Genomic DNA, 27,516 nt, shown 5'->3' with positions numbered 1-27,516 from the left:
TATGACTTCTATCTCCCTCAGTACAACTCTCTTTAACTTTCTCCACCACCATGTCACACTTTCACAAACTCAAACACACTCTTTTTTCCTTATTTATAGAGAATAACACACACATACCCATCATAAAATCTCCAATACCCCCTCTATGCAACAATAGTAATGCTCAAGTATACTCACCCATTCTTCAACTTCTTGATTTCTAATATAATGAACAATCTTTTATATCTCTCGCTTTTAGCGGGAGCCGCGGCTTCCGCTTATTACTACGGTTCTGGCGAAGAGTCGCTGAACCGTAGTAGGCATTCTTTAATAACTTCCTTTTGTTTAGCGGCGGCTTTCACGTACCACTATGTTGTGAGGAGAACAAGATATGTTTTTTTGGTAGACTTCGCGTGCTTCAAACCAGGCCTGTCTTGTCTTTGCACCACCGAGATGATTCTAGAACGTGCCAAGCACGTGGGTTTTCTCTCAGAAGAGAGCCTCAAGTTGGTTGCAAAGATTTTAGACAGGTCTGGTTTGGGGCCGAAGACGTATCTACCGGAGGGAGTGTTGCATATTCCACCGAAGCTCACTTTTGATGAAGCCAGGAAGGAAACTGATACGGTGCTTTTTGGAGCTGTTGATGAGTTGCTTGAGAAAACTGGTGTTCAGAGTAAGGACATTGGGATTCTTGTTGTGAATTGTTGTTTGTTCAATCCTACTCCGTCTTTGTCAGACACCATTGTTAATCACTACAAGCTTAGAGGAAACATTCTCACCTATGATCTCAGTGGTATGGGCTGCAGTGCTGGTGTTCTTGCTGTGGATTTTGCCAAACAACTCCTTCAGGTTTGGATACTTACATACAGTTATTTTCATATGAAATTGATAGTTATAAAGTGTAAACTCATGTGCAACTGATTTCATGTGAAGTTGATAGTTGAAAGTTGTTAGATGATTTGAATGATTTGACTAAATTTTCATCTAACGGTTTTCTATTATCAACTTCACGTAAAATCGACTGGACTTGAATTTTCACTTAATTATAAAATTGAATCAAAGTAAAAACTCACATGCAGATGCAGATGTTTTTATATAAAATTGATATTTAAAAATTATTAAATAATTAATAAGTTTAATTAAATCGTCATTTAATTGATTCTTAAATATTAATTTCATATTAATATAACTATATATGAGTCTTCATTTTTAGTTAAATAAATTATATTATTTAACATTTTTAATTATAAATTTCACGTAAAAGACATAAGAATTTTAACTTAACTTTGATACTACTCCATGTGAAAATAGTATTAAAATTCACTAAATAATTTGATGTTTGATTAACACTAACACATGCTCTCATTTTAACTACCATCTTTGCTTAATTATCTTCTGTGTGAATATAGTCTACCAACTTTATTATTTCATGCATCTTCATGGATTGTTTCCATTATTTTCTCACTCAGATGCCATGCATCATAATTGGATATGATGAAATAAAAGGTTGATAAAGTGAAGTATATAAATTTTACTTGTTTTATGTTCTTTTATTTCTTTTTAGTTTTTAGAGTTTGATGATTTGATACTATATGCATTAAACGTTAAGAAAGTTTCAGTAGTATATATATAACACTACCTGAATGCATGCACTCATTAATTCATGCCCATGCCACAAATTAAACTAGTAATTATGTATGGGCTAGGGTACACAAAAATGATTATAAATATTAACAGAGTTATTTTATATTCTTATATGATGAGTGATTGATTAGCGTGTGTGACAAATTTTTTGTGCCTGTGTAACATGATTAAAACTAAAAAAAAAAATAGAATAATAAAATTCTATTATATTAAAAAATGATAGAAATATGTTAATCGTAACTTTTTTTATACATCTTAGTGCATGTTTTTTTTCTTTTTTAAAAATATAAGTATGAAAATAATGAGAAAAATAAAATACAATAAGTATATATACTTTTCTTGTAAAAGTAAAATACGCATTTTAAATTTATCAAAAATAGGTTTTATCATTTTTCATGATGTTATATATATAGACTCCATTCTATATAATTTTTTAATAAAATAATTAACCACCAAAATAATCAAATATTTTATATTCAAATAATCTAACCATTAAGAGACAATAGCAGAATAATAATATATTTGAAAACAACACAATCAAACATTTTACACCAAACATTAAGCATTACTATATTTTCATACTCTTATTTGTATTTTGATTATAAATATAATCTAGTTTAATTATATTATTTTATAAAGTGCTAATCAAATTTTAATTTATAAAATTTTATTATAAATATAAATATGCGACCATTTCACATTTCAATATTAATATACAAATAATTTATTTATAAATAATTTTTTATATTTATGTAACATAGTTGATAAACTACAGGACAAAATAGGTGCTCATAATAAATACACCTATTCTATATGTGTGTCATATATACAACAATACAACATGACTTGACCCACTAAAGCGACACTTTAATGCAATAAAAAATAAAAAATATGAAGCACAAAATTATGTTTAAGAAAAATATTACAGACCATATCCGAGGTTTCCCCTTACCAAATTCCGTCGGAACCAATAAAATATTTGTACAATATGTACAATAAATTATTTATTTGGCTTAATATGAGTTAAAAAATGAACATTCAGGATAAAATATTACTAATTTTTCAAATACAATACATTCATACTATTTAAAATAACCATTCGGATATCAAAGATAATAAACATATAATATCCTACTGAATCGAACATTCCTAAACCGTCATTATATACATTATACAAATACTCCATTAGCTCCATATACTTTCCCTTACCGTTTATGTAATAAAACCAAAAAAAAAAAACCAAGATTTAAGTGTTTATAGAGATATTTACACCCCAAAACAAAAGTTTAGATATTTATAAATACCAAACCATGTGTTTGTCCCTTAAATTTGGTGGGTGTTCTTAATTATCTTGTACTAGATTTAGTGAGGGAAAAGGCTTGCTATATTGAATGTAGGTCTATCACCGTAGACTATATTACTTTATAGGTAGGAAGTACAGTGAACTCAGATTCTACAGAAAAATATATATAGTGTAATGCATTAATTGAATCTTGTATCTATCACAACAACATATTAACTATTGTTACACATTTAATGCCTAATGGCTACAACTGTTACAATACTCAACACAAAACAAAGCTTCATCATAGACACATGCAAATAGTAGTGTTTTAAGTTGGTGTAATGATGACTCATGCCTAGAACTCTTGTCCATTCTACCTTCCAAATTTATTAAGATTCAAGAGATTTCAAATCAGTCAATTGCTTCTATACAAAAATAATAAAATGCATGTGGATCGTACAATTTAAAAGTGGAAAACAAACAATTACACTTTAAAGATTTGGTGGTTGTTTTTCACTTTTCGATGATAGCTAGCGTTAATTAACATTTTTCAATGCAAAAGAAAATAAAAGTAAATAATATTTTAGATAAAACACTTAAGTCTTCTAGAAAATAGAGTAAAAAATGAGAATCTAGACTTAAATAAGATCCTACGAGATTTAACTAAGGAAAAATATAAGTGAACAATGAAAATATTAAATAATATAAATAATAGATATATCGAATATTTATTTTATTAATGTATGGATGGTTATTTTAATATTAAAATTTAGAAAGTTAATTTAAAAATGTAGTGTGTTTTTATTTGATTGGTGATTGTTCATATTATTCAATAAAATTATTGCCTCCTAACATTTTCCTTTAACTAATAACCTTAACTAATTTCCTTTATTTTTTAAACGGTGATAATGTGGTCATATATATGATTAACTATCTATTTTTGTTAAAAATTAAATTCGTTTTTTTATCACAAAAATTAATATTTTTCTATTCACTATATATTTAAACCAACATTAATCAATACTTTATTCTTTTATTAACAATATAATTATGTTATATATACATAAAAAAATTACTATTAATTAATTATTAGTATAAAATATATATTTAAAATAATTCAAACAATATGTGTATTTTATACCTAGTTGATACATATAGTTAAATTTTAATATTTTTTATTCAGTTACTAATAAATTATAACTCAAATAACATATTCTTTTCTTTTCACCTAAAAGTTTTGAGTTCGAATAGTTCTCTTGACTTAACAGATTAAACAACTAACAGAAAATGTAACAGGTACATCCAAATTCATATGCATTGGTGCTGAGCACAGAAAATGAAACTTCAAGCATTTACAGAGGCAACAACCCTTCAATGATGCTAACCAACTGCCTCTTCCGAATGGGTGGCTCGGCAGCTCTGCTCTCGAGCCACCCTTCGGATCGCTGCCGTTCAAAATACCAGCTGATCCACACGCTTCGCACGCACGTCGGCGCCGACGACAACAGCTACAAATGTGTCTTTCAGGAAGAAGACGAGGCTCATAAAATCGGCGTTTCTCTCTCGAAAGAACTCATGAATGTGGCCAGGGACGCTCTCAAGATCCACATCACTTCCCTCGGCCCGGTTGTTCTCCCGATCTCGGAGAAAGTGAAGTTCGTCGTCAACTTCGTTAAACGCAAGTTTCTCAAGATCATGATTGAGGCTTACGTCCCCAATTTCACGTTAGCTTTCGATCACTTTTGCATCCACACAGGTAACTCCTCCAATTCTATTAAGTTTAGGGTTTTAAAGATTTAATCCAAGTTTAATTGGAATTATAACGGTAAAAATTCAATTGCAGTCAATTTTACATAAAATTTAATTTGATTAATTTGACTAAACTTTCATCTAATAGTTCACAATATAAAAAGAATTTGTGTATTATTGAGGGTATTCGAGTTGTCTATTTAAGTTATCTCGAATGATACAATATAAAAGGGTATTTATAGATATTAAAAAAATCGTAATAATAAAGACGTAATCTCCTATAATAAATATTTAAATATATTAAATAATACTAATTGATCCTATTTATATTCTAACAACGTGAAATTGACTCCATCTGAATTTATACCTTATATAATATATAATAAAATATAAAGATGTTTTTTGGATTTGTTACTGGTGCAGGTGGGAGAGCTGTTCTTGATAGGATGCAAAAGAGTCTTGAGCTTGATGATTGGCACATGGAACCTTCTAGAATGACACTTTACAGGTTTGGGAACACATCATCAAGCTCTGTGTGGTATGAATTGGCATACTGTGAGGCCAAAGGAAGAGTGAAGAAAGGTGACAGGGTTTGGCAAATGGCATTTGGATCTGGATTCAAGGTAAACACTGCTGTTTGGGTAGCATTGAAGAATATTGAACCACCTTTGAAGAATACTCCTTGGAGGGATGAAATTGATGATTTTCCAGTCAAACTCAATCCACCAAAGCCCACTAGTAATAACAAATAATAATAATAATACCTTCAAGAATGTTTTATTTATTTGGAATTTATGGTATCTATCTATCTATCTATGCATGGGATATGGTTTAGGACCCCTTACTATCTAGAATTAAATTTACCTTGATTACCCAAATGTGATGCTAGGGACTAATTATGTTATGCCCTGGTAATTAAACTTAGATTAGATGTGTGTGATGTTACTCTCTTTGATATATATATTTCATTTCTTAGGGTCAATGAAATATGCGTGGATATACAAATGTCACCCTAGTTCTCCTGACTTTATATATGAATTATATGGACCAACAACTATTAGAGCAATTATGGCTACTAAAATTAATGATAAAGTTAATTTTGATGAACTAATGTAAAATGTTATTTGTCCAATCATAATGATTTTTTTAGAGGATTATTTATATAATTAATGTAAAAAAGTAGTTATTTTTTTATACGACGTTGTATAATTAGATGCACATATAGAATTATTTTATATTGACAATACATTAAAGTTATATTTATGATTAATAATCAAAATAATTTTTAAAAAATTACAAACATATCAATTTAGTTTTCAAAAGATTAAATATTTTAAATTTATTTCTAAAAGATACAATTGTATATCAAATTAACCGTTCTATAAATAAATTAAATGATAATACGTCACATCATTTTCTAATTAACAAAAATACCAATTTGATTTATCATTATATTTTTAAGTACTAATTTGAGTATAATATAAATCTTTAATAATATTTGTGGTCACACTAGTTTGTAGGAGTAGCTGGAGATAGAGGGCCACAGAGAATAGAAATGCCCTAGGCCCCTATAACACAAGGAGATCACAAACTTTGTTACAAGCCAAGGTTATGATTTGACCTTGGCTAACTAGTTTTCTCCTCTGATCTCTGTTTTGGGGTTTGAATCCATAAAAATTTGGACACACAACAACATCGTACGTAACCCATTAATGATTCTAGTTTTGCTCTTTCCTATGTTGATATAATGTTTTTCTTAAACATTCAATTCTCGTTTTATTCATTCAATGTTAACAGCAGATTAGAGATAGATAAATTGTAACAAAATTAAATTAATATCATTGATATCTTTTTATCTTTGTGGTGTGCAGAAATTAATAGAGGTGTGTTGCGATGGACAGTATCTTGGGTCTCCTCAAACTTAGGATTAAGAAAGGCATTAATCTCGCAGTTCGAGATACTTCTTCTAGTGACCCTTATGTTGTTGTCAACATAGGGGAACAGGTTAGAATCTTGTTATTTCAAGGATCTTTGTTACATGAACACTTTTTTTAATTTTGTTAATTATCATATTTCTACTGCAAAAGCATTAGAATTTTTGGAACTTGAATGCTCTTTAGTTTTGTGCCTGTTTAATTTTTTTGGATTAATAGGAAAATATTCTGAAAATAAAATTATAAATTAGATTGATTTTTTTGTCGGTTAGATAATTATAGGTAATATAGTTATTTTGTGACACATTATTGTCTAATTAACAGACCAATTAAATTTGATTGTAACTCTTTCATGGTGTGATCTCAACACATCATTTCATTACAAGGATAAAAAGAAAACAACTCATATCTCCTATTGAAATTAAGGGTGAGCACAGGTAGCGGGTACTCGATTATCCGTTCGAACTCGATTATGCATTCGAATGCGAATTGAACCAATTAAATTAGTTCTAGAATTAACGGATAATCAGGTCCAACTCGAACTAAATCAATGACTCTCTCTAGTATGGGTCTGGATAACAGTTTTGAGAGTGCAGAATCCAAACCAATCTGTGAACCGACCATGTATTAATTATACATATATATATATATATATATATATATATATATATATATATATATATGTATATATGTTGCCCTTTAATGAAGAATTATGGATTGAAAATTTTGAAAGATTATTCCTTTGAATTAAAATTAGTTCTAATTTCATCCTAAACCCGAACTAATCCGACCCATGCTCACTCCTAATTGAAATGTAGAATCTTCTCACTGAAAATACATGCATTTTATAAGATAACACATTGATTCTTTAATTTGAAATTTGATGTGCAGAAGCTCAAAACTAAGGTCATCAAAGACAACTGTAATCCAGAGTGGAATGAAGAACTGATTCTTTCTATTAAGGATTTTAATACTCCAATAAATTTGGTACGTATTAAGCATAATGTTTTTTTTTTCTTTTTCATGTTTGTCATTATTGGTCATTGCCAATTCGCCATCATCAGGATATCACAACAATAGCATAAATGCATCTTTAGCACTCATAAAGTGGTGGAGATAAAAAAAAAAACAAATAAAAAAATCCGTCTGATCATATTTATTTCAAATATTTAGTTAGTTTAACAAAAACCCATCAAACCACTCTGTATAGTTTTGTCGAACTAATCCAATCTTTAATGGATATCAAGTTAGTTTATATTTTTCATAACTAAAATTGTTTGCACTTAAATCTGTTATTAAAAATAAGGTAATTCTTGAATTACACTAGTTAATGGCTTTAGTTCTGCAATCTGTTTCTTCATGCAGACGATTTACGACAAAGACACCTTATCGTCGGACGACAAAATGGGTGAGGCGATTATAGAACTGAGGCCTTATCTTCAGTGCTTGGTGATGGGGTTGGAGAGGCTTCCAGATGGGTGCGTGGTGAAGAGGATTCAGCCAAATAGGGTTAACTGCCTTGCTGAAGAGAGCTCTTGCATTTGGCAAGATGGGACTATAATCCAAGAGATGATCTTGAGATTGAAAAATGTTGAGTGTGGTGAACTTGTTTGTGAGATGGAGTGGGTTGATGTACCTGGTTGTAAGGGTTTATCAGAGCTACGACCTTAAAGGCTGCGTTTGGATTTTGCTTTTAGGAGAGAAACATAATAATTACAGAAACTCAACGAAGAGAAAGAAAAGACAAATTTTCTCTTCGAAAGACAGAATCTTAATATTTTCTATACTTTATGAGAATAGAAAAAAAAGAGTCTATCTGTCCATTTACATTTCTATTTTAAAGACAAAATCCAAATACACATAGTGTAACTACCCAAACATACTTTTGAGTACGGTTGATCCATTTTTGATTGCCTTTGAGATTTAATTTATTTAAATAATTTCAACAGATAACAGCTAGGCAAGTTTTGGTATCATTAAAAAGTAATTAGTTTGAACTCATTTGATTTCTCAATTCTATGAAATTTGTAATGATCAATTTTATCATAATCCAAGCATAAAAAACTTGAATTGTGAATAATGCCAAATTCTGAACTCCATGCTAATTTTTCATACACCAAAGACCAAACTCTCCCATGGCAAATTTGGATAAGATTCTCGGATATTTAAGAACTAGAATTTCAAACAGAAACAGTTGGGATATGCAATAGTGGTACAGTTACATCTTGTAGTTTTGCACCAATACATACATCAGATACCGAAAACACTGACAAACCTAGGAATTAGTAGTTGTCTTCGGCCGACAGACAGATTAATAATGCCTAGTGATTCTATAACCTAAGGTGCATGTTTTTCACTCGTCTAATGCCACATACATGAAATTTACAAGGCGCCAAGAACAAATTACCGCCGTTTCTCCTAACCTGGAGAGAAAACCTTAAAGATAAAGGGGCTTGGAGGCTGATCTACAACTAGCTTTGAGTGATAGCTAAAACTTCATCAGGCTCACAATCTGTTGCCGAGATTAAGGAAGCTGATTGAATCTTTCCAGCATGATCAAGGCGCATCAAAATAACCCCCCTAACAGATTCAACAAAAACAACCATCGGTAAACCAGCAAGAGCTAGGTAACGGAATAATGATGAGACAGGTAATTTTATTGAAATTTTCCAGTGCCTGATTGGGTAACATACTGGTCACCTGCTCTGGTACAAGGTTAATTTCATGTTGGAACAGGAAGACGCAAAATGTAGCAACTAGACCAAATGCAAAGTCAAAGGAATTATATCTATGTTTTGGTTCACAGTATATTTATTGGCTTGAAGGACACACACACATTGGTACATTACATCCTCGGTGGACCCAAACCAGACATATATATACACTCAGAAACCAGTCAAAGATTCATATATGAAAGAGATCTTTGCTTGTTTTATTTCTTTGGAGGCATATTTGTTTCCCCTAAATATCTTGATTGATTTGTTTATATTAATCTACTCAAGAATTAAACTCCATTCGGAAAATTAAAACAAGCTGCTAATATAATAGAAGAAACCCTTATCTTACCTTGCAAATCGAGACTGTATAGAAATATCCCGGACCTTGATTCTGTTGACTGTACCACTTTGGCTTACAAGAACCACTTGTTCATCACTTTCGCCATCCTCTGATACAGTCATACAGATAATGATACTAAATGAAATCTCACAAGTACACAACTTAAATCACAATAACAGCACCGACATTAAACAAAAATAACTAATGATTGAAACAGGAACCAAGGATGTCATACTAAGTGCAATACTGAGAAAAAATACCTGCTAATGTGAATCCAACCACAAAAACAGCAGCCAAGCGATCCTCAGCAGCAAACTGAATAACCAACAAAGAAACACACGTTTTAAAAGAACAGACAAGTTCGTACTGTTGAAGTTGACAACAGAGTGATGGTTGAATTACCTTGTATCCAATCAAACCAACTCGATTCAAAGGTGAAATCCGGAAACTGCTTAAAGGAACCCGTTTTCCATAGCCACTTTCAGACACAAACAACAACCATGGCCCCTTTTGGCTTTTTGCACTGCAGGCATATATAGTAAGCAAATTAGACAATGACATCCGTGATAAATTACTCCAGCATTGCCTCCACAAAGACTAGTGTTCATATCAGTTCATCAAGGGACATTCAAGAGATAAAGAACAAATAAAAGTATATGATATCTAAGCATTTAAATAATTTGGTGAATAAAGACAGAAAATATAACAAATTGTTACCAAACAACTAGATTACAACCTTTTTTTTAGCTTTATTAACAAGTCTACCCAAGTCAAATAGAAACCTCAAAACACTAGCAGTTATCAAATTCACAAACAATTCAGTGGCTTGGCATTATTACTTGCTCCCAGGAAACTTTGAGGAGTTTTCCATGTCATTCCACAATGCTGCAGGTATGATATCCACACTAGCCATCCTATCCCCTTCTTTCAGTCTCATTGCTAGCGCCCCCCTTGTACTTCTTCCAAGTGTGCGAATCTGAGGTTAAACAATGTAGTTGTGTCAAAACAAAATACTGCTATTCAACAGTTAATTCTGACAGTATTTATTCACATCACATGGGCATAGCCTGTTTGAGAAAGTTACATCACATGTCATTTCTTGAAGAAACAACATATGATTAATGCCAAGCTTTAATTCTCTATAAAGTGAACAAATTCACTGACATGGAGACAATTCCATATAGTATAAGCAATCAATTTCAACAAAAAAGAACAAAAATATACACACACATAAAAACCTAAGATTAATGCAAAGCTTTAAGTAAACAATGTATGATTTGCTTATATGTCAATGTTTACAAAATTCAAAAGTTAGTTCTGCATTTAGTAGAAATAACAAGCAGAAACTTGCCTTGCTGCATAAGCTCAGTATGACCATTCCATTGTGTGAAGCCATCGCCACAACATCATCATTTGTGCAACGACGGACCCACTTCAGCTCATCGCCAGGAACCTTTCAAGTTAAACAATGAATAATACTTAAGGCAATCATGTTAACAACTAATCTAGAAGATCTACAATAGAATTTGGATGAAGAGAACTCAGTCTGGAAATACAAACCAACTGAATTGCAATGATCCCGGTCGACCGGATTGATGAAAAAGCATTCAAGGAAACTTTCTTGATGTAGCCTTGCATGGTGAGCATCAGCAAAAACTGATCTTCAGCAAACTCACTCACAGGAATAATGGACGTTATCCTTCCACCATCAGACAAAGATAATATCTGGCTCAAATGTTAAAACCAAATAACATGTAGTTATTATCACCAACTTGTGCTTCAGATCAGATTTTGACCAACAGTTGATAAAAAATGACAGCAAAATATTAGGATAAGATAATACCATTCAAAGTCTTTTCTCCCAAGCATAGAAATCACAAATGTTTCCCCACTCTCGATAAATTAGGCTAATAATTCTTTATTGGTACGAATGTTAAAATCTTAACCTCAATATCCCGTTTAGCATCCGAACCCTTTTATTGCACCCCCTTAATGTGTATGCCCACTTTTCGTTCTAGCAAATGTTCTCAAGTTTTGTAACTAGGGATCAACTTCCTCCAATAGGAACTCTTAACATACAGTTAATAAAATTGTGACATTAATCCATTCAGTAATACTTTTGCTTTTTTCTTTAAACAAAGTATTGAGCTCACTACAAAATAAATGGGTCAAGTATCTATTATTCATTTGCTTTGTTAGGGAGTTGGAATCAAGTTTTACTACAGCTACATGAGTTCATCCAAATCTTTTTGGCAATTTTAAGATATTTACTAATAATTATATAAAAAAATTATTTATATGCCTCTATTTAAACAATTAAAACTTTTGTAAAAATGGTTCATAACCTGATATTAGAACACAAATGATCATCAATTTAATTTAACCCACGTTGTCCCTTCTTCAATATTTTAAATTTCAAAACACAAACTGAACATGTGCAAATTTCTCACTTCAAGCCCAAAACCAGTACTGAACGGATGCTGTCTCAATTTAAAACCATCTATATGCCTCAACTTAACAGTTTAAACTTCTGAAAGAGTTCATTCATGATATATATAGAACTTCGCCTATGTTGCATTCATGATATATCTGTCCCAAGCCCAGATAAAGGAGAGTTGCGTTAGGTCTTCGACAACTAGCATAAAAACTTAGTCAAATATTCATGACATGAACAATATATATATATATAGAGAGAGAGAGAGAGAGAGAGAGAGAGAGGAGAGAGAGCAATAATATTAATAAATAGATACCTGAACAAGTGGGGTGCCAGCAGCAGTCCGGCTACATTCAGGAACTTTGTATGCACGAGCCGAATATACCGTTCCCTTATCACTGAAATTTAAATTTCACAAGCCATTCCATATTTGAATGCAACTACATCAGCTGAAATACAACGATTTACATACTGACAAGTAAAATAATGAGTACAATTAAGAGAATAAAAAACAAATGATACATAATGAAGTCACTATCATTTTACTCCCTTGACAAAGGGTTAACTAAACAAAGCCTACTTAGGAAGTCTGTAAACTCAGGAAAGCTGTTTAGGGAAGAATGTACATACCAATACAACTAAGTCCAGGTCCTACCCGCATTACAATGAAAAATGAAGTGAATATTTCCATTCGTTATACTATATTAATTACAGATGAAAGTTGATTATGTAATGTGGTTCCTAATTAACAATTTATGCTTCAGTTGTTAGGTTCAGACACAGTTTGATCAGGCTTTTTGTGCTTCTGGATATGCAAGTCTCTTGAAATTACACACAACAAATTTTTAAAAATCTTGGGTCTTCATCCCCTACGCTCTACACCATGTCACCATCTCAAGGGACTAAAAATTAAGCAAGGCAGCATATGTTATATTTGAAAGCATAAGAGGAACACAACCTGAAATAAAGGACATGATCATGTGCCCGACAAACAAGAAAGTCAGACATTGAATCATTCACTCTCAGTTTTCCTACTGATTTGCCAATTGTTCCACGATTTTGTAGGTTAAAAGTGCTTGGCTTCATCCGCTTTAAATAACCCTTTTCACTAAGTGCCTGAAAGTAAGAACATAATATCAGCAGCACATGAATCACTTGGTGACCAGTAAATGAATTAAGTAAAAATTAAGCATTATATTCTTGCTGGCACCTACCAATAGCATATCTTCGTTTGGGATAATATCAATATCTTCAAGTTGACCATTATCTGTGTCCTCCAACGTAGAACGCCTGGGGTTGGCAAACCTATTTTTAAGCTCAATTGCTTCTTGTTCAATAAGCTAAAAGTATGAGAAAAGTCAGATAGACATCTCCAATAAATGATTTCTTTAAACAATTGCAAAAAGCCAACAGTGAGTTGGGAGTAAGTAGAAATAATCTAGAGAGAGAGAGAGGATATGGGTCATTAGAAGGTTTTGAATAAAGTTAAGCCACAAGGAATTGGAGGGAAACCAAAAAGATAAAAGTTCCATTTGTAACTTTTTATTAATAATTAAATGACGTTTATGAGCAATGTAAATTTTTTTTGGGTCAATATACTTAAACCCTCGGGTATCAGTCAACCGAGAGCCAACGACTAACCCTAGCCCCGTCTGAGTTAACATTTCGGTGGGTAGGAGGCTGACCATGAAACTTGCATGCTGTCCTATGGATCGAACCCAGGACATGACGTTTAAGCAACCCAAACAACTATCACTCATGCTAGACCTCAAGGTTTATGAGCAATGTAGATAGTGTCACTAATAGTTTAATGTTTCATGTCTTGACTCCTTAGTCACATTAGAAATAATGAAGTTATGAATATCAGTGTGGAAAGGAATCCGTGGGTTTACAAAATCCCTTTTCAACCATTGGTTTTTACTTGAAAATAATTCAATTCCACAAATTTCCACACAAAACGATCAAGTATCATCATTATCACACAGACTAAATACTCTTAATATGCTAACACAAAAGGTTAATAATCTCCAACATGGCAAAACAATATGTAATGAGACCTATAACTTGAAGTTAAGCCATACCTCCAGTATATTTTTCCTGCTAGATAACAGTTCCTCTAACTTCAAAATTTGTTCCATCAAAGATTTACTTTCAGCCACAAAGTTTCCACTCTGCACAGCACAACTTATTATTCTACCACTACCTTTATCACAAGTATTTTTATAGAAAACTTTTTAAGTAAATTATTCTAGTGTAGCAATTGGTATGATGAGTTCAACAAACCTCACGAAGGGTCAGCCTTCTAAGGCTAATGTCCATAAGAGCTTCAGCTTGCTTCCCAGAGAGGCCGAATTCTGCAAATATATATAAGAGAATTCACATTAAAAAGATGAATGAATGAGCATTTGGAGCCACAGTTTAATGGATTTCAAGAATCAGAGGATAATTTCCAATTGATAATGTCTAGAAGATATACATTTAAAGGAGGAATAAAATCGTGCAAAATAGATAAACATGCTTCAAAATTAAGGAGTTTACCATTACATAGAGCAGCTGCAGCAATTGAGTTACTTGAAGATTCACGAATTATGTGAATCACCCGATCCAGATTATCAAACCCGATAAGAATACCCTGAGTTTTCAGGAAAAATGCTTACTTCCAAGGTGCTCATAGGGGAAAAAATGAAAGTGTAAAACAGACTAAAGCTAGTTCAATCTTCAGGCATCAGATTTTCCAGAAGCATATATTTCCTTAGGCATTTCAAATAACAGAAAATTATAAATATATTAGCAAAATGTATAGAAGAGAAAATGTTGAATGACAATTTGATATCTAGTGATTAGTTTATTTTGTATATTTATCAAATCAAATCCATGGGATCCCATTGCATGGTGTATGGAATAGCAGTGCTTAGAGGGATTTTCCTCTCAAGCAATTCACTAAATCCCCAACATAGTATATAGGAACTACAAAGACACAATCCTTGGAGGACCGACTCCTATCAAGAAAAGTTCCAGCTAACCATGTCATCACTCTCATTGACCAACGATGATGTCTTCATCCAATACAGCATATGCTGGTAATTCTAATGCAACAGCAAATGCTTTCATTGGGAAAACAATACATCTTTGGTGTCACAAAGGTTTCTACAGCTATCACTTTTAAACCAATTGAAACATGAAACACACAAGAATAACTACTCCACTGGTGGTATATGCCTGAAAACTTTATTCTCCCTATGCACATAAAAAACACAAGAAAATGCAACTGTAGACAAACGTTACAAAATCTATCACATACCTCAACAATATGTCTTCTCGCTTGTGCATGGGAAAGCTTAAATCTTGCACGCCTCTCAACAACAGTGCATCTGAAGTCTATGAATGCCTGGAGTGAAGTTAATATTAGGCAATTGGACAAAAATAATTTGCCGAATCTATGGAACAATATCAGAATATAACCAGCAGTTAGCAGCAAGTGATGTTCTTTTATAATATAGTTAGAATTAGTTAAAGCAGGCAACTGTCTTATGCTATATACTACTGCCTGGAAATTATATAGATCACCACCTAGGATCTTTTGTCCCATGAGGCCATGACATTTGAGGAGGACAAGAACAGCAGTTCATCATGACAGAACCAAGCACCTATTTTGTTGAAAAAAACTTGACAGAGAATGTTTGTCTTGAGTAAAACCACATCATCTTCTCAACAAACAGCCAATATCCTCTCTCTCTCTCTCTCTCTCTCTCTCTCTCTCTCTCTCTCTCTCTCTCTCTCTCTCTCTCTCTCTCTCTCTCTTTGTTTCTCTATATAAGTCAGCATCCATGTGGAGACTATTATACTTCATACTAGTTTTGGTCCATGAATACACTATAAGTTCTAAGTCTCCTCCATATATTTGAGTCAAGTTGTAACATTAAACGTAAATACCTCACTTTCTACAAATATCAACGAAAAAGATATGATAAGCACTATTGTGAGGTCAGCTACTGCCAGTACCTACCTGAAGTAATTCCTTCAGCCCCATTTGTTTGGGTTGCCCGTTAAGAATACTACAGAGATAGCAAACGAAAAGCGTTCATATTATGATAAGAAATATAAATGAAACATCATGATAATAACAACATAAGCACGAAGAGAGAAACAATACAACAATGATAACAAAGTCTGGTCTAATGAGTGGACACAACAACATGAATCAAAAACAGTGTATGCTATAATAAACTATGTAAATAGACAAGGTAAAAGATTAAAAAGGGAACCAGCTCCCATCTGTTTTTTTTTTGGGGGGGGGGGGGGGGGGGGGGGGGGGTGGGTGGGTTGTTTTTCCAGTCCCATTAGCAATTGAGCCTACTACTTCCCAAGAAGTCAGCTTTAGTTGTTTTCAGGAAGTCAAATATCTAGCATCACAGAAAAAAAAAAAAAAAGAACACTCAAGACAAGCACTTTTGTTATTGCATGCCCAAACACAAAAAACACTTTATCCAGATGGGCCCTATATCTCCTAGAAGAGAAAATTCCTTTACTAGATAGAGCAATTTGAAATTCCTTATGTCATCCATACTAAGCTTGTTTTCATGTTCACCTTCTGTTGCCCCAAGCTCCGCCCCATATAACATAGCTGGTTTGATAGCAATGTGATAAAAATTACGTAAACTTTGTTGTCAAATATAAAGTCAGTTCTATGTTACTCAAAGACTCCAAAATACCCCGTATAAGTTCTAAGCAGGAATGTTGGAATTAAATTTATATACCAAAGTAACACATATTCTTCATAGTTCCCTTAACTAAAATAGCTGCAATCAACCATCAAAATTCTATCCCAAGGTTCATTGGTTAGAATATTTTAAATGGACAAAATTTGTAAACTAGAACGTACTTACCCCACCATGTTGCAGCTAAATGTAGACTGAAGTGATGTTAAGCGATATAGATTATTCAAAACAATCAAAGGGTCTGCTCCCCGCTTTAGCTGCAAAGTGGATGAATTTAGTCTAACACAGTAATCAATAATATAGTTTTCTCATCTCTTTTTATAGTTTTGTCTGTTCGCAAGCAACATTTGAACAAGTAGAGGCATATATGTTACCTCAATGACTATACGCATTCCAGAGCGATCACTTTCATCCCGAATGTCACTTATCCCATCTAAATTCTGACACAAAAGAACTTCAAAATTAGCATACAAAACATATATGGTAGCTGCTATCCTGTAAATAAGGCCTATGACAACAACCACCCCAACCCCCCCCCCCCCAACCCCCCAACACACAACAGACATGCAAACAAACAAAAATAACAAGTACATGGAAGAAAAAAAGGAGAGAGAGAGAGAGAGAGAGAGAGAGAGAGAGAGAGATGAAGTTCATATACCTAAATTGGAATGACAACGAACTTAAATAAATCAAAGAGTGTAGTGTTCACATGTCTTAACAACAAAAGAATACGATGATAAAAAAATATGCAAGCTTACATAAAATCAAGCAAAATCCTCTTCCTACACTTCAGTTATTATCATGTTCATAATAATTGTATTTATCCACACACCAGGTAACCATTACTTGGCAAAATGGCTATAGAAAAGTGGACAAAACAAAAGAAATGTGGTGTCAAATGGACAAGTGGAAAAAGGCCGGCATCACTCTATATAAAGGGAAAGGCAAACCCTGCAAAGCTTTAAAACATCATCCACAAGTAAATATATTGGTGAATCGACACTAATGACAAGAACTAACCTTGTCATATTAGGTGTAGGCCATATGAATGAAATGGATTCAGTGTCTCATAGATTGTCTAAAACAAATTCATTCATATGATAAATTGACCATAACAAGATTTTGTGGAAATAAGTAAATAAATCATCACTAACTAAAATGCCAATACCTTATTTTCTACGAGTTCAGCAATCTTCTCAACTAAAGCTGCTTTGTTTGTCTGGTAAGGAATCTAATTCCATCATAAATTTCTAATCAGCTTTCACATAAAATAAATCAAGTATTTCAAAAGACAGTATCTAAGATAACTGGGAGAGTCACCTCTTTAATTATTACTGCAGCCCGTTTTGTCTTAGAATCAAGCAATTCAATATCAGTTTTCCCTCTCACAACAACACGTCCTCGGCCAGTACGATAAGCCTCTAAGATCCTTAAGAAAAGCAAACATATATAAAACCATAGATCAAACTATAAAATAATTTTCTGATAGTGCATACATAAAAGGAAGCACAAATGCAATTGAAAAAGCTTGATAAACCTATCAATAAAAAAAAATTAAAACAAAAATAACTAACATAAAAAATCATGATCAATACTAGTTACAAGGGTTTCAAATTTTACAAGCTCCAGTTATAGTGATATAGCCAGATATTCTCAAGGCTCATTGTAGCATACCTATATGAAATTCATTAGTCATAACTTATATTAGATCATCAACATTTCAAATTAAAGAGCACAACAGACAAAGTGCAAAGAGCTTATTATGGCCTGTAAGCCATCTGCATATAATCACCAACATATACGCCGCATCCAATGTAATAGAGTATAGTAAGCACAGGTGCATGAAAAGCATGATAGACTCTGGAGAATATAATATCTCTGCCCATGACAATTGGCAGTTATGACAACTATCACCAACAAACCTTTAGCTTATGATCAGGTGACCCTTTCTACTCAAACTTTTTAATCAAAAGCTTTATTCTCAAAAATTAAAGATGTGTAAAACGTGCACTAAAGTTTGCAATGCAACTTTTTGTCCTACCGTCTAACTTCACAATGTAAATTTTAGGATAAGATTAACTAGAACGTGACTTGGAGTACAGTAAATTCAACCTCTCCTATTAAAAGTTCAGTGCAAATGATGTTTGTGTGAGTTTTATTACTGTGACAGACGGACAGTTTTTTTTTACTTTTAAGTGAACACTAGAAAAAAGGGACAAAAGCAGATAGAGTTGGAAAGTTCAGCAACTATGTTGCATTTTCTTTATAAGTTTTAAGGATTAAAATTTGAGTGCCCTGAATTTGGAGAGGGAGTAAATTAGAACTTTCCCCAAAAAATATCAAATATATAATATAATAAAATATGCACAAAAGAGGCATACTGACAAACATCTTTAAAGCTTAATAAAAGACTCACCCAAGGTTTCCCATAATCAGCCCTCCCGTAGGAAAGTCCGGTCCAGGCATGTATTCAAGCAATTCTTGCAGCTACAAACACCAAATGTAATCGGAAATTTGATTAGAGAAACGTAGAATAGTGAATGAAAAAAGCATATTAATAAAAGGACTGGCAACTGAAAATCTGAACTCCATACAAATACAATAGATATGAAATTGGGTATAGTACAACTAAATCACCATGGAAAGGAGGGAGGGGAGGTAATGTATGGAGAGAAACGTCAAATTGAGGAATTAGATAGAGACTAGAGAGACCAAGTTCGAAAAACATCTAAGGTTATATGTTTTTACTTTCTTTTTCAGCTTTACCATACCTTCTCACTACTTCTTTACTGATATTGAAATCAAATAGGTTTCAGCAGTAGGAGGTATAAAACAATAGCCAAATCCTTTTAAGAATGTATGCTTTTGACAATGAATAGATGATAAATAGATTCCATTATTTCCTTATAGGATATAAAGAAACTCAAGATTTTGACAATGGCACTCACAGTAGCTTCTGGATTGTGTATCAACACGCACAGCACATCTACTAGTTCCCCAAGATTATGAGGAGGGATATTAGTCGCCATGCCAACCTAGTGAACGTAAACATTGACAGCTCTACATGAGAAGATACAATTTATAAGCAACAGTAGCTTTTGTTAATTCAAATAAGCAAAAGGAAACCCAAAATCACCGCAATCCCAGAGGAACCATTCAATAATAACGTTGGAAGTCGAGAGGGAAGAAGTGATGGTTCCTTCTGTGAATTATCAAAATTTGGAACAAAATCAACCTGTAACCAGGAAGAAATAGAGGGAACAAAAAGAAGAGAATCAGTTACACTTTAAATCAGGGGGAAAAACTAAACCATTAATCACAGGGCTAAAGGAACACAAGTGACCGACTGTATCTTGTTCTATATCAGCCAACAACATTGCCTCAGTCAGTTCCTGAAAATTCAGAATAAGAACAATTTAACATACTCCAAAATGTCTGCTAATAATAATTATCAACTGAACACACATGGAGGAAAACTAAACCGACGACAACATAGAGGACAAAAATGCAAGACTAAATGCAATGGATGCTGATTCTTCAACAGTCCTATTGATTAAAAAATTTATTGTAAATTGAAGTATCTGTTCAACAGCCCCTGCAATAGGACTAAAATCATGATATAGGAACAGGATATCTCGAAAAACCCTTTTTTTACAACTCCAATTTAAATTTACTACATACACAGAAAACTGATCTCATATATACTTAAAACTACTAACAGTTGACCACAAACATGGATAAAGATAAGCAACCATTTGCCGACATCAGAATCCCAGATCAAACAATAATTACTATATCTTTACCTATCAGGGGCATCTTTTATGCAGAATGGTTTTCCTTTACCAAGATTAGCTTTCTCATGAATGACATTTAGATGTGTTTGGGATGCAAACTGAACATGCAGAACTTGCAAACCATACCAGGGTACAAATCCATTTTTGTTTAACACCCATTAATGGGAATATCATACCCCCCCCCCCCCCCGGCGGCTAATTGGTGCCAATGGAAATGGCAGAAGCCAAAATGCCCTAGTGGGCAACAGGAGTTGTCGTTTAGGAATGATGAGCGATGACATGGCAGCCCACTAGCAGTGATGACAGTCCGATGTCCAAGTGTTGGCGATCCAAGGCAAACATGGTGATCCAGCAGAGATGGCAATAGTGGTCCGATGACAGCAATGGTTGGACAAAGATGGCAATGGCAATCTGGTAGCCGCAGTAATGTAGTGGCAATCCAACACTACCAGCAACCAACAAGTGATGGCCAATTAATAACAGGGACAATTTTGACACTTTACTTTTGCATAAAGATTCTCTCCCATGCAAAGTGATCATTTCCACAAGGTAAGTGGGAATAAAAATGGATTACTATTTACTCACGAGAATCGTACAAACTCATTTTCACATTCCTCTATACTGCAAAACCATTCCACATATCAAATGCCCCATTGGTAGCTAACAAGTACAAACTTTTATGGATTAAAGAATCTATGTCACACACACACTCTATAGTAAAAATGAAGGTGATAGAATAGTAGAATCTGGATTCAAAAGCCAAATCAATTTTTTAAGACATACTTCCAGTCTGCACTCTGTGTAACGCATAGCAGCAGGAGGGTCAGCATCAACTGACCCAAAATTCCCATGACCTTGAATCAAAGGACAACGTAGCGAGAAATCCTGAAATAAAGAGACGTAAATTACAATAACAAAAGGAGAAGAAAAGAGTGAGTTGGAGAAAATATATTAGCTCACAAAAATATATTAGGAAATAAAATACCTACCAAAATACTAACAGAAAACAGCACTCTCAGTAAAAGGATATTTACAACTTCTGAAGCTCTAGAACTCATAAAGGAAGCCACATCAATAAGTTATATGAGGCTAAAATACATCAAGCCAACATCAAGTATATATAAATCCTATCTCAACATTCAAAGAAAACTTAAAAATGAAAAATTAAATTAGGATAATACATTGATTACTGTTATCTTTTTGTGTAAGAAAGAGAGAAATAGAGAACTTTTTTGAAATGAAGAGAGGAACAAAATACAAAAAATTATCGGAGGGCAAGGGACCCCATTTAAAAGAAGATTAATAGGCAATAATTTAAAAAAGAAAAGATGAAGAAGAGATTTCTAGACTCAAGATATCCAAGAGGGAAATTTTCCTAAGATTATGTGATTTTCACCAAATAGAGGCCAAGTGTGAGCACCCAATCATATCCTAGAAAACTAGCTTCTCAAAATCTGTTGATAAGGTGTGACAATTATGTTCTAACCAAATACACCAAACAGTAGCATATGTAGCAGATGACTACTAAGTACTAACACTTAGCATTCCTCCTCTTCCCAAAACCAGCATTATTTGTCATAATGAATCGATCTACGTTGAAACATGCAAGGACATCTGGAACCCCACATGCAAAATATGATTACTTATGGCTTAGAAACCCATATTATATGATACTATAGATAAACTGCCAACATCCCAGAATACAAATCAAGATGAACAACAAATAGAAGGAAATTAATATTTTACCTGGGCCATTCGCACTAAGGAATCATATACAGCACTGTCTCCATGAGGGTGGAACTTCCCCAATACCTACCATAATAGCATCAAATATTAGGATATCAATCAATTCATGAAAATGACATTACACCTCCCAAATGCACTTCTTTTTTACAAAGAGTTTAACATCTAAAGCTAGGTATTAACCTCTCCAACAACTCTTGCACATTTCTTGAACGGTTTTTTGGATGAAAGGCCAAGCTCATGCATTGCAAATCTGCATTCACAATATTAGCTTGTTTTGCAATCGTATCTCAATAAGAATTGTGAAATTTCACTTTCACAGTTGAAGCTGGACGCAAGACTAGGACTATATGTACTCCCAATTTACTATTAAGCTAACTACTTTGAACTATAATTTCTCAAATTTCTCTAGGTATAAAAATATGCACAAGTTGATTCATTTATTCATCTATTCACATGTAGTTTAGGGAAACCTTTAAAACTACAATCAAAAGCAGTTATTGTTGGTTGTCAATACAGCAATGCCACAGATTTCGTTATTGCCAGACTGCAAACTATAGAGAGAACATGACAGAAACTTCACACGATGAATGAAATATGGAATGATAGGCAAAAGCGGAACATGAAGTACAACAAACATTATTAAAATTCATTGGCCAATGCAACCAAAGATGCATTTCATTGAGAAAATTCAAGACAGGTGCAAATCCATGGACTTTTTCAATCAATATTCGATTTGTATGAAACTAAAAACCACCACCAACAATGAATCTATTTTACCTAAAAACAAACCGAACAACAATAAACAAATAAAAAGTTCAAAGAAAAAAGTAGGCTAATAAATAATATGTTTATTAAAAAAATTTCAGTTTGTAAATTTTCTCCCACAGAAATTAAAGAGACGATACTAACAGAATCCTTCTATGGACGGGTTTCAATCCGTCACGAACATCAGGTAAGGCGCGACCGAGGAGCACTGACATAGCATACGCCATATAAGCTTCAGTTGCCTCTTTGTGAAGCTCCGTCAGCACAATCCTTCCGTCGCTTCCGCTGTCCTTCACCATCACACTCCCATTTCCGTCTTGTGCTGCTGCCGCCGCCTCTTCGCGGCGCCTGGCTTGGACAGGCGCAACGGGCCGCCGCGACAGCCGTCTAGACGAGACGGAGAGGAAGCGGAGGTCGGCGGACGGGGTTTGGCAGAGCCAGGGAAGGCGGGATGGGGCGAAGGGGGAGAGTCTGAGGATGGTGGAGAGTCTGAGAGCGGAGGGAAATGCCATGGCGGAGGAGCTGAGGATAAGGGTTTGGGTTTGGAAGGAAGAAGAAGAAGGTTTCATAGGGTTGTCATTGGGAAGTGTGAAAGGCAAAGAAGGAAAGAGTGGAAGCAGTAAGTGGTAGCAAAACACTCAAACAGTGACTCAGTGACTCAGTGAGCGAGCTAAAAGCCTAAAACCCTCACTGTGAAGAGGGTTTCCGAGTGAGTGTTCTTGCGCGCCAACTCCTGGATTTGGATAATTTGATGCCAAACCAAGCTTCACTTTTTGGTCCAGTGTATGCAATTTGTGTATTTAGGGAGAAAAAAATCATTAATAGTTTTTAATATATGGGCTAAATTTTAATTTCATTTTTAATATTTTAAATAAATTAAATATTTTAATATAGTCATGTTAGTAATTATGTCATTTTCATTGCTAATGGCATGAGAGGACTAAATCCCCATTTTGGTCTTAGACATTCACGCGATTACTCATTTTGATCATCGAAATTTAAAATTACCTATATTGGTCCTCCAGATTCAAGTACGGGCACCAATGTGGTCCCTCGACTATTTTCGGCGATGATAAGGCAAACAAAGCGTTTAGATGACACCTTCCCTATCACGCTGGACACTGCAACGGCTAACTGACGTAGCGAGAGTTGTATTTGTATCCAATTTAGTCCCTGAAACCCTAATTATCTTATTATTTATCTAAATTATAATGACAAAGTTTTAACAAGGTGACTAAATTTGATACAAATACAACCCTCGCTACATCAACTAGCCGTTACAGTGTCCAACGTGATAGGAAGAGTGTCATCTCAGCACTCCATTTGCCTAATCATCACCGGAAAGAATCGATGGACCATATTGGTGTCCAAACTTGAATCTAGAGGGCCATTATAGGTAATTTTAAATTTCGGAGACCAAAATAAGTAATCGCATGAATCTCAAGAACCAAAATGAGAATTTAGTCGGCATTAGAGTTTGCGGATGAGACACTTTAAATGATACCGCAACATATATCTAGTAATTTTAATTGGCGAATAACATGATAAGTTTATGAAATTATATCAAATCAATCTCAAATCGAGCAATTCTAATGTCTGATTTCATGAACTTATCATATTAATAATCAATTAAGACTCCTAACTGCTAAGTATGTGTTGTGATATTATTTAACGTGTCACGTTAGTAAACTTTGATACTGTCAACAACAAAAAAGTAGTGAAAAGACCAACGTAATTAACTTAAAACTTTTGAAAGACAAATTTAACTAAAAAAATTTGTGAAAAACCAATTTAAAAAATGAATATCTATGAATGAATTTAACCATTTACTCCGAGAAGTTATTAGAAATAGTGACAAAAGACTAAATAGTATTATTAATTAAGTTATATCTTATTATTTTTGTGAATCAAAGAAACAATCAAAACCTTTTTACAATACTTTTCTTTTTCATTTTTCTTTTTATACAAAATCTAAAATGCTACTTTACTCGATATAAAAAAAAATCAAAGTAACAGTTATTTTATTTTAAAATGAAGGAATATTAATTTGGCCCCAAAAGTTATATTGTTGACCTTAATATTCAAGCAAGGTCATACAAATGTGGGAAGTGTAAAACTGTAAATTAATATTTTTATGATTTTATCATTGACATCTTTGCAAATTACTCTTCTTGAGAATCCACAATAGGAGTTACGTTTAACAAAATATCCCAAGATATTCCTTATTTTTTGAGGGATGTTTCTAAAAGTCCTTTGTGACTTTCTGTAATATACCATTGCGGTATTCAGGAGGAACAGCCTGTAAAAGTGTATGTTCAAAAGCAAGCATATGTCAAGGAATGTTAAGGATTTGCTTGTTCTTTTTTTTGACATGACTATGTAACTTGAACTTCCTCAGCGCTGATGGTGTGTTGAGATTATGTAACTTGCTTTTTTGCCATGCTCTCTCTAATTCCAGATACTATACGGATACAGAGTTTCCCCAATTTAGACCATCGTCACTATCACCTCCAGAAACCAAATCATTTTGGAAATGCATACTCTCAATTTATTCTATTCAACATATTCTGAGGAAAATCAGCATCAAAACTTTAATATTCATTGAGCAGCAAAATCAGCATATCCAACTACATGACCTAATTTACAAAATCTGAGGAACATAACAGTGAAAACAAGATAAACAAGAACCAAAATCCTCTCACTTAATCAAAATTCAGTCACTCACTCACTCCAGTACTTCTCATCAGCATCTTTACCCTCTTCCTCCTCACTATCATGATCTTCATCAATCAAACTCAACCTGAATTTCTTCACATCTTCCACAGCAGCGCTTCTAAACAACCCAACGTCAACGGCACCAGACACCATGTGATACCCACGTGACTTGAGATCCCCGGGCCCATCATGCGGCATAGCGAACCCAGACAGGTAAGTCCCAACGCCGACGCCACCGCCGCTGCGGCTTTTCAGAATCTTCGCCTCAGCCTCCCTCATCAACTGCCTCACTTTCCTGTTCCCTGGGTCCCACAAGTACCCCATACTGGCGCTCAGATCCAACGGTCCCATTTGGATGCAATCAACTCCATCAACCGCTGAGATCTCACCAACGTTCTTCACTCCCTCAACGGACTCAACCTGGCACATAATCAACAGCTCTTCTTGGTAACTACCAAGGTAACCTTCATCGATGCCGTAACCGGAAGCCCGGACGACGGAGTGAGCCGAGCCACGGATCCCGGCGGGAGGGAACCGGCAGAACGACACGGCGTCGATGGCGGATTCCGCGGAATCGATCATCGGAAACATGATCCCCTGTGGGCCTAAGTCGAGGGCTTTCTTAGCCCAAGTGGCGGAGCTCTCAGGAACGCGGAGGATTGCGGCGGTGCCGGTGGCTGCGAGAGCGTGGAGACAGGGGAGCGCGTCGGAGATTCCGCCGTGGCCGTGTTCCATGTCGACGACAACGAAGTCGTAGCCTGCGAGGCCGGCGATCTCGGCGAGCGTTGGGGAGAAGGAGAGGAGGAAGAGGCCGTAGAGTGTGTCGCCGTTTTGGAGGCGTGACCTGAGGTTTCGGGGAGAGGATGCGGCGGTTGTGTTTGTAACAGCGGAAGAGGAGACATCGGCGGCGTAGGATTTGGGAATACAGGGAGTATTATTGGGTGTGGTGAGGGTGAGGGTTTTGAGGGGTTTGGGTTTGAATGCGGAATAAGAAGGGATGAGGATTGAATGAGGCTTTGGGTTCGGGAGAAGAGAAGAGAGGAATGCGGTGGTTGTTGGTGTGAGCTTCATGCTGGCACTGCTCTCCATTTGGTTTCACCCCTCTCTTGTCTTCTTCACTCCCACTTTTTTTTCTTTCTTATCTGCACCTCCTTTATTGTGCCAAAATCCTGCAAGCCCATAAAGTTAATAATAAACTAATGAACTAGAGTATATACATATATAAATTCCTTAAAAATTTTATATCGGTTAATGTTCGAATTCATTTCTAAAACATGGATTATTTTTTAAATTCGTTTTTGAAAAATGTTATCAATTAAATTAGTTCTTTAGATTGGATAAATTATTAAAATAATATTTAAAAAATTTTAATATTGACAAAAAAATCTTAAAAGACGCAAAAAATAAAATAATTTTTAAACGATTTTAAAATTTGATAAAAATATTCAAATATAAAAGTATGACGTCATAATGAACGAAAAATACTGATTTGTTCATCGAAAAGCTTCAGTAATGGCAACAGAGAGTTCTGATGGTGTTTCCCTCCTTTTCTTTCAATCAAAAACCTTTTTTATAATCGTTCGTTCATCATCAACCATGAGAGCTTCATTGGCTTCCCTCCTTTTCTTCCAATTCATATCTCTTTTTGTATCTTTACAAGGGAGTCTTGCTCCATAAAATCCATGATTGCTTGCTC

At 34.2% G+C, this 27,516-nt stretch overlaps 4 protein-coding genes across 4 annotated transcripts; 2 read left to right on the top strand and 2 right to left on the bottom strand.

Annotated features, from left to right (window-relative positions):
* The first annotated feature begins 207 nt into the window (after positions 1-207).
* LOC130956554 (3-ketoacyl-CoA synthase 20-like) lies at positions 208-5,521 on the top strand. Its single transcript, XM_057883602.1, has 3 exons — positions 208-828; positions 4,205-4,664; positions 5,081-5,521. Exons 1-3 carry the CDS (start codon positions 208-210, stop codon positions 5,407-5,409), a joined length of 1,410 nt encoding a protein of 469 aa, XP_057739585.1. The 3' UTR covers positions 5,410-5,521.
* Positions 5,522-6,182: 661 nt separating this feature from the next.
* On the top strand, positions 6,183-8,343 carry LOC130956555 (protein C2-DOMAIN ABA-RELATED 7-like). The gene is made up of 4 exons (XM_057883603.1): positions 6,183-6,354; positions 6,529-6,661; positions 7,483-7,578; positions 7,957-8,343. The coding sequence occupies exons 2-4, from the start codon at positions 6,551-6,553 to the stop codon at positions 8,260-8,262; spliced, it is 513 nt and encodes a 170-aa protein (XP_057739586.1). The 5' UTR covers positions 6,183-6,354; positions 6,529-6,550; the 3' UTR covers positions 8,263-8,343.
* A 335-nt stretch (positions 8,344-8,678) lies between these two features.
* Positions 8,679-23,863, bottom strand: LOC130956171 (DNA gyrase subunit A, chloroplastic/mitochondrial). The gene is made up of 27 exons (XM_057883213.1): positions 23,250-23,863; positions 22,521-22,590; positions 22,341-22,406; positions 21,378-21,479; positions 20,148-20,192; positions 19,937-20,035; positions 19,749-19,835; positions 19,217-19,287; positions 18,121-18,229; positions 17,969-18,031; positions 17,175-17,240; positions 16,969-17,057; positions 16,089-16,137; positions 15,384-15,470; positions 14,621-14,714; positions 14,366-14,436; positions 14,164-14,253; positions 13,297-13,422; positions 13,041-13,198; positions 12,399-12,480; positions 11,209-11,373; positions 11,000-11,101; positions 10,488-10,624; positions 10,051-10,171; positions 9,909-9,963; positions 9,658-9,757; positions 8,679-9,171 (listed from the first exon to the last, which is right to left on the bottom strand). Exons 1-27 carry the CDS (start codon positions 23,672-23,674, stop codon positions 9,063-9,065), a joined length of 2,838 nt encoding a protein of 945 aa, XP_057739196.1. The 5' UTR covers positions 23,675-23,863; the 3' UTR covers positions 8,679-9,062.
* A 1,453-nt stretch (positions 23,864-25,316) lies between these two features.
* Positions 25,317-26,991, bottom strand: LOC130954608 (uncharacterized). Its single transcript, XM_057881365.1, has one exon. It carries the CDS (start codon positions 26,907-26,909, stop codon positions 25,827-25,829), a length of 1,083 nt encoding a protein of 360 aa, XP_057737348.1. The 5' UTR covers positions 26,910-26,991; the 3' UTR covers positions 25,317-25,826.
* Between the last annotated feature and the right edge of the window lie 525 nt (positions 26,992-27,516).

Source organism: Arachis stenosperma, chromosome 10 (assembly GCF_014773155.1).
Source record: "Arachis stenosperma cultivar V10309 chromosome 10, arast.V10309.gnm1.PFL2, whole genome shotgun sequence".
Taxonomy (NCBI): Eukaryota; Viridiplantae; Streptophyta; class Magnoliopsida; order Fabales; family Fabaceae; genus Arachis; species Arachis stenosperma.
The sequence above is the reverse complement of the archived record's forward strand: the minus strand, read 5'-3'. Positions and strand labels throughout refer to the sequence as shown.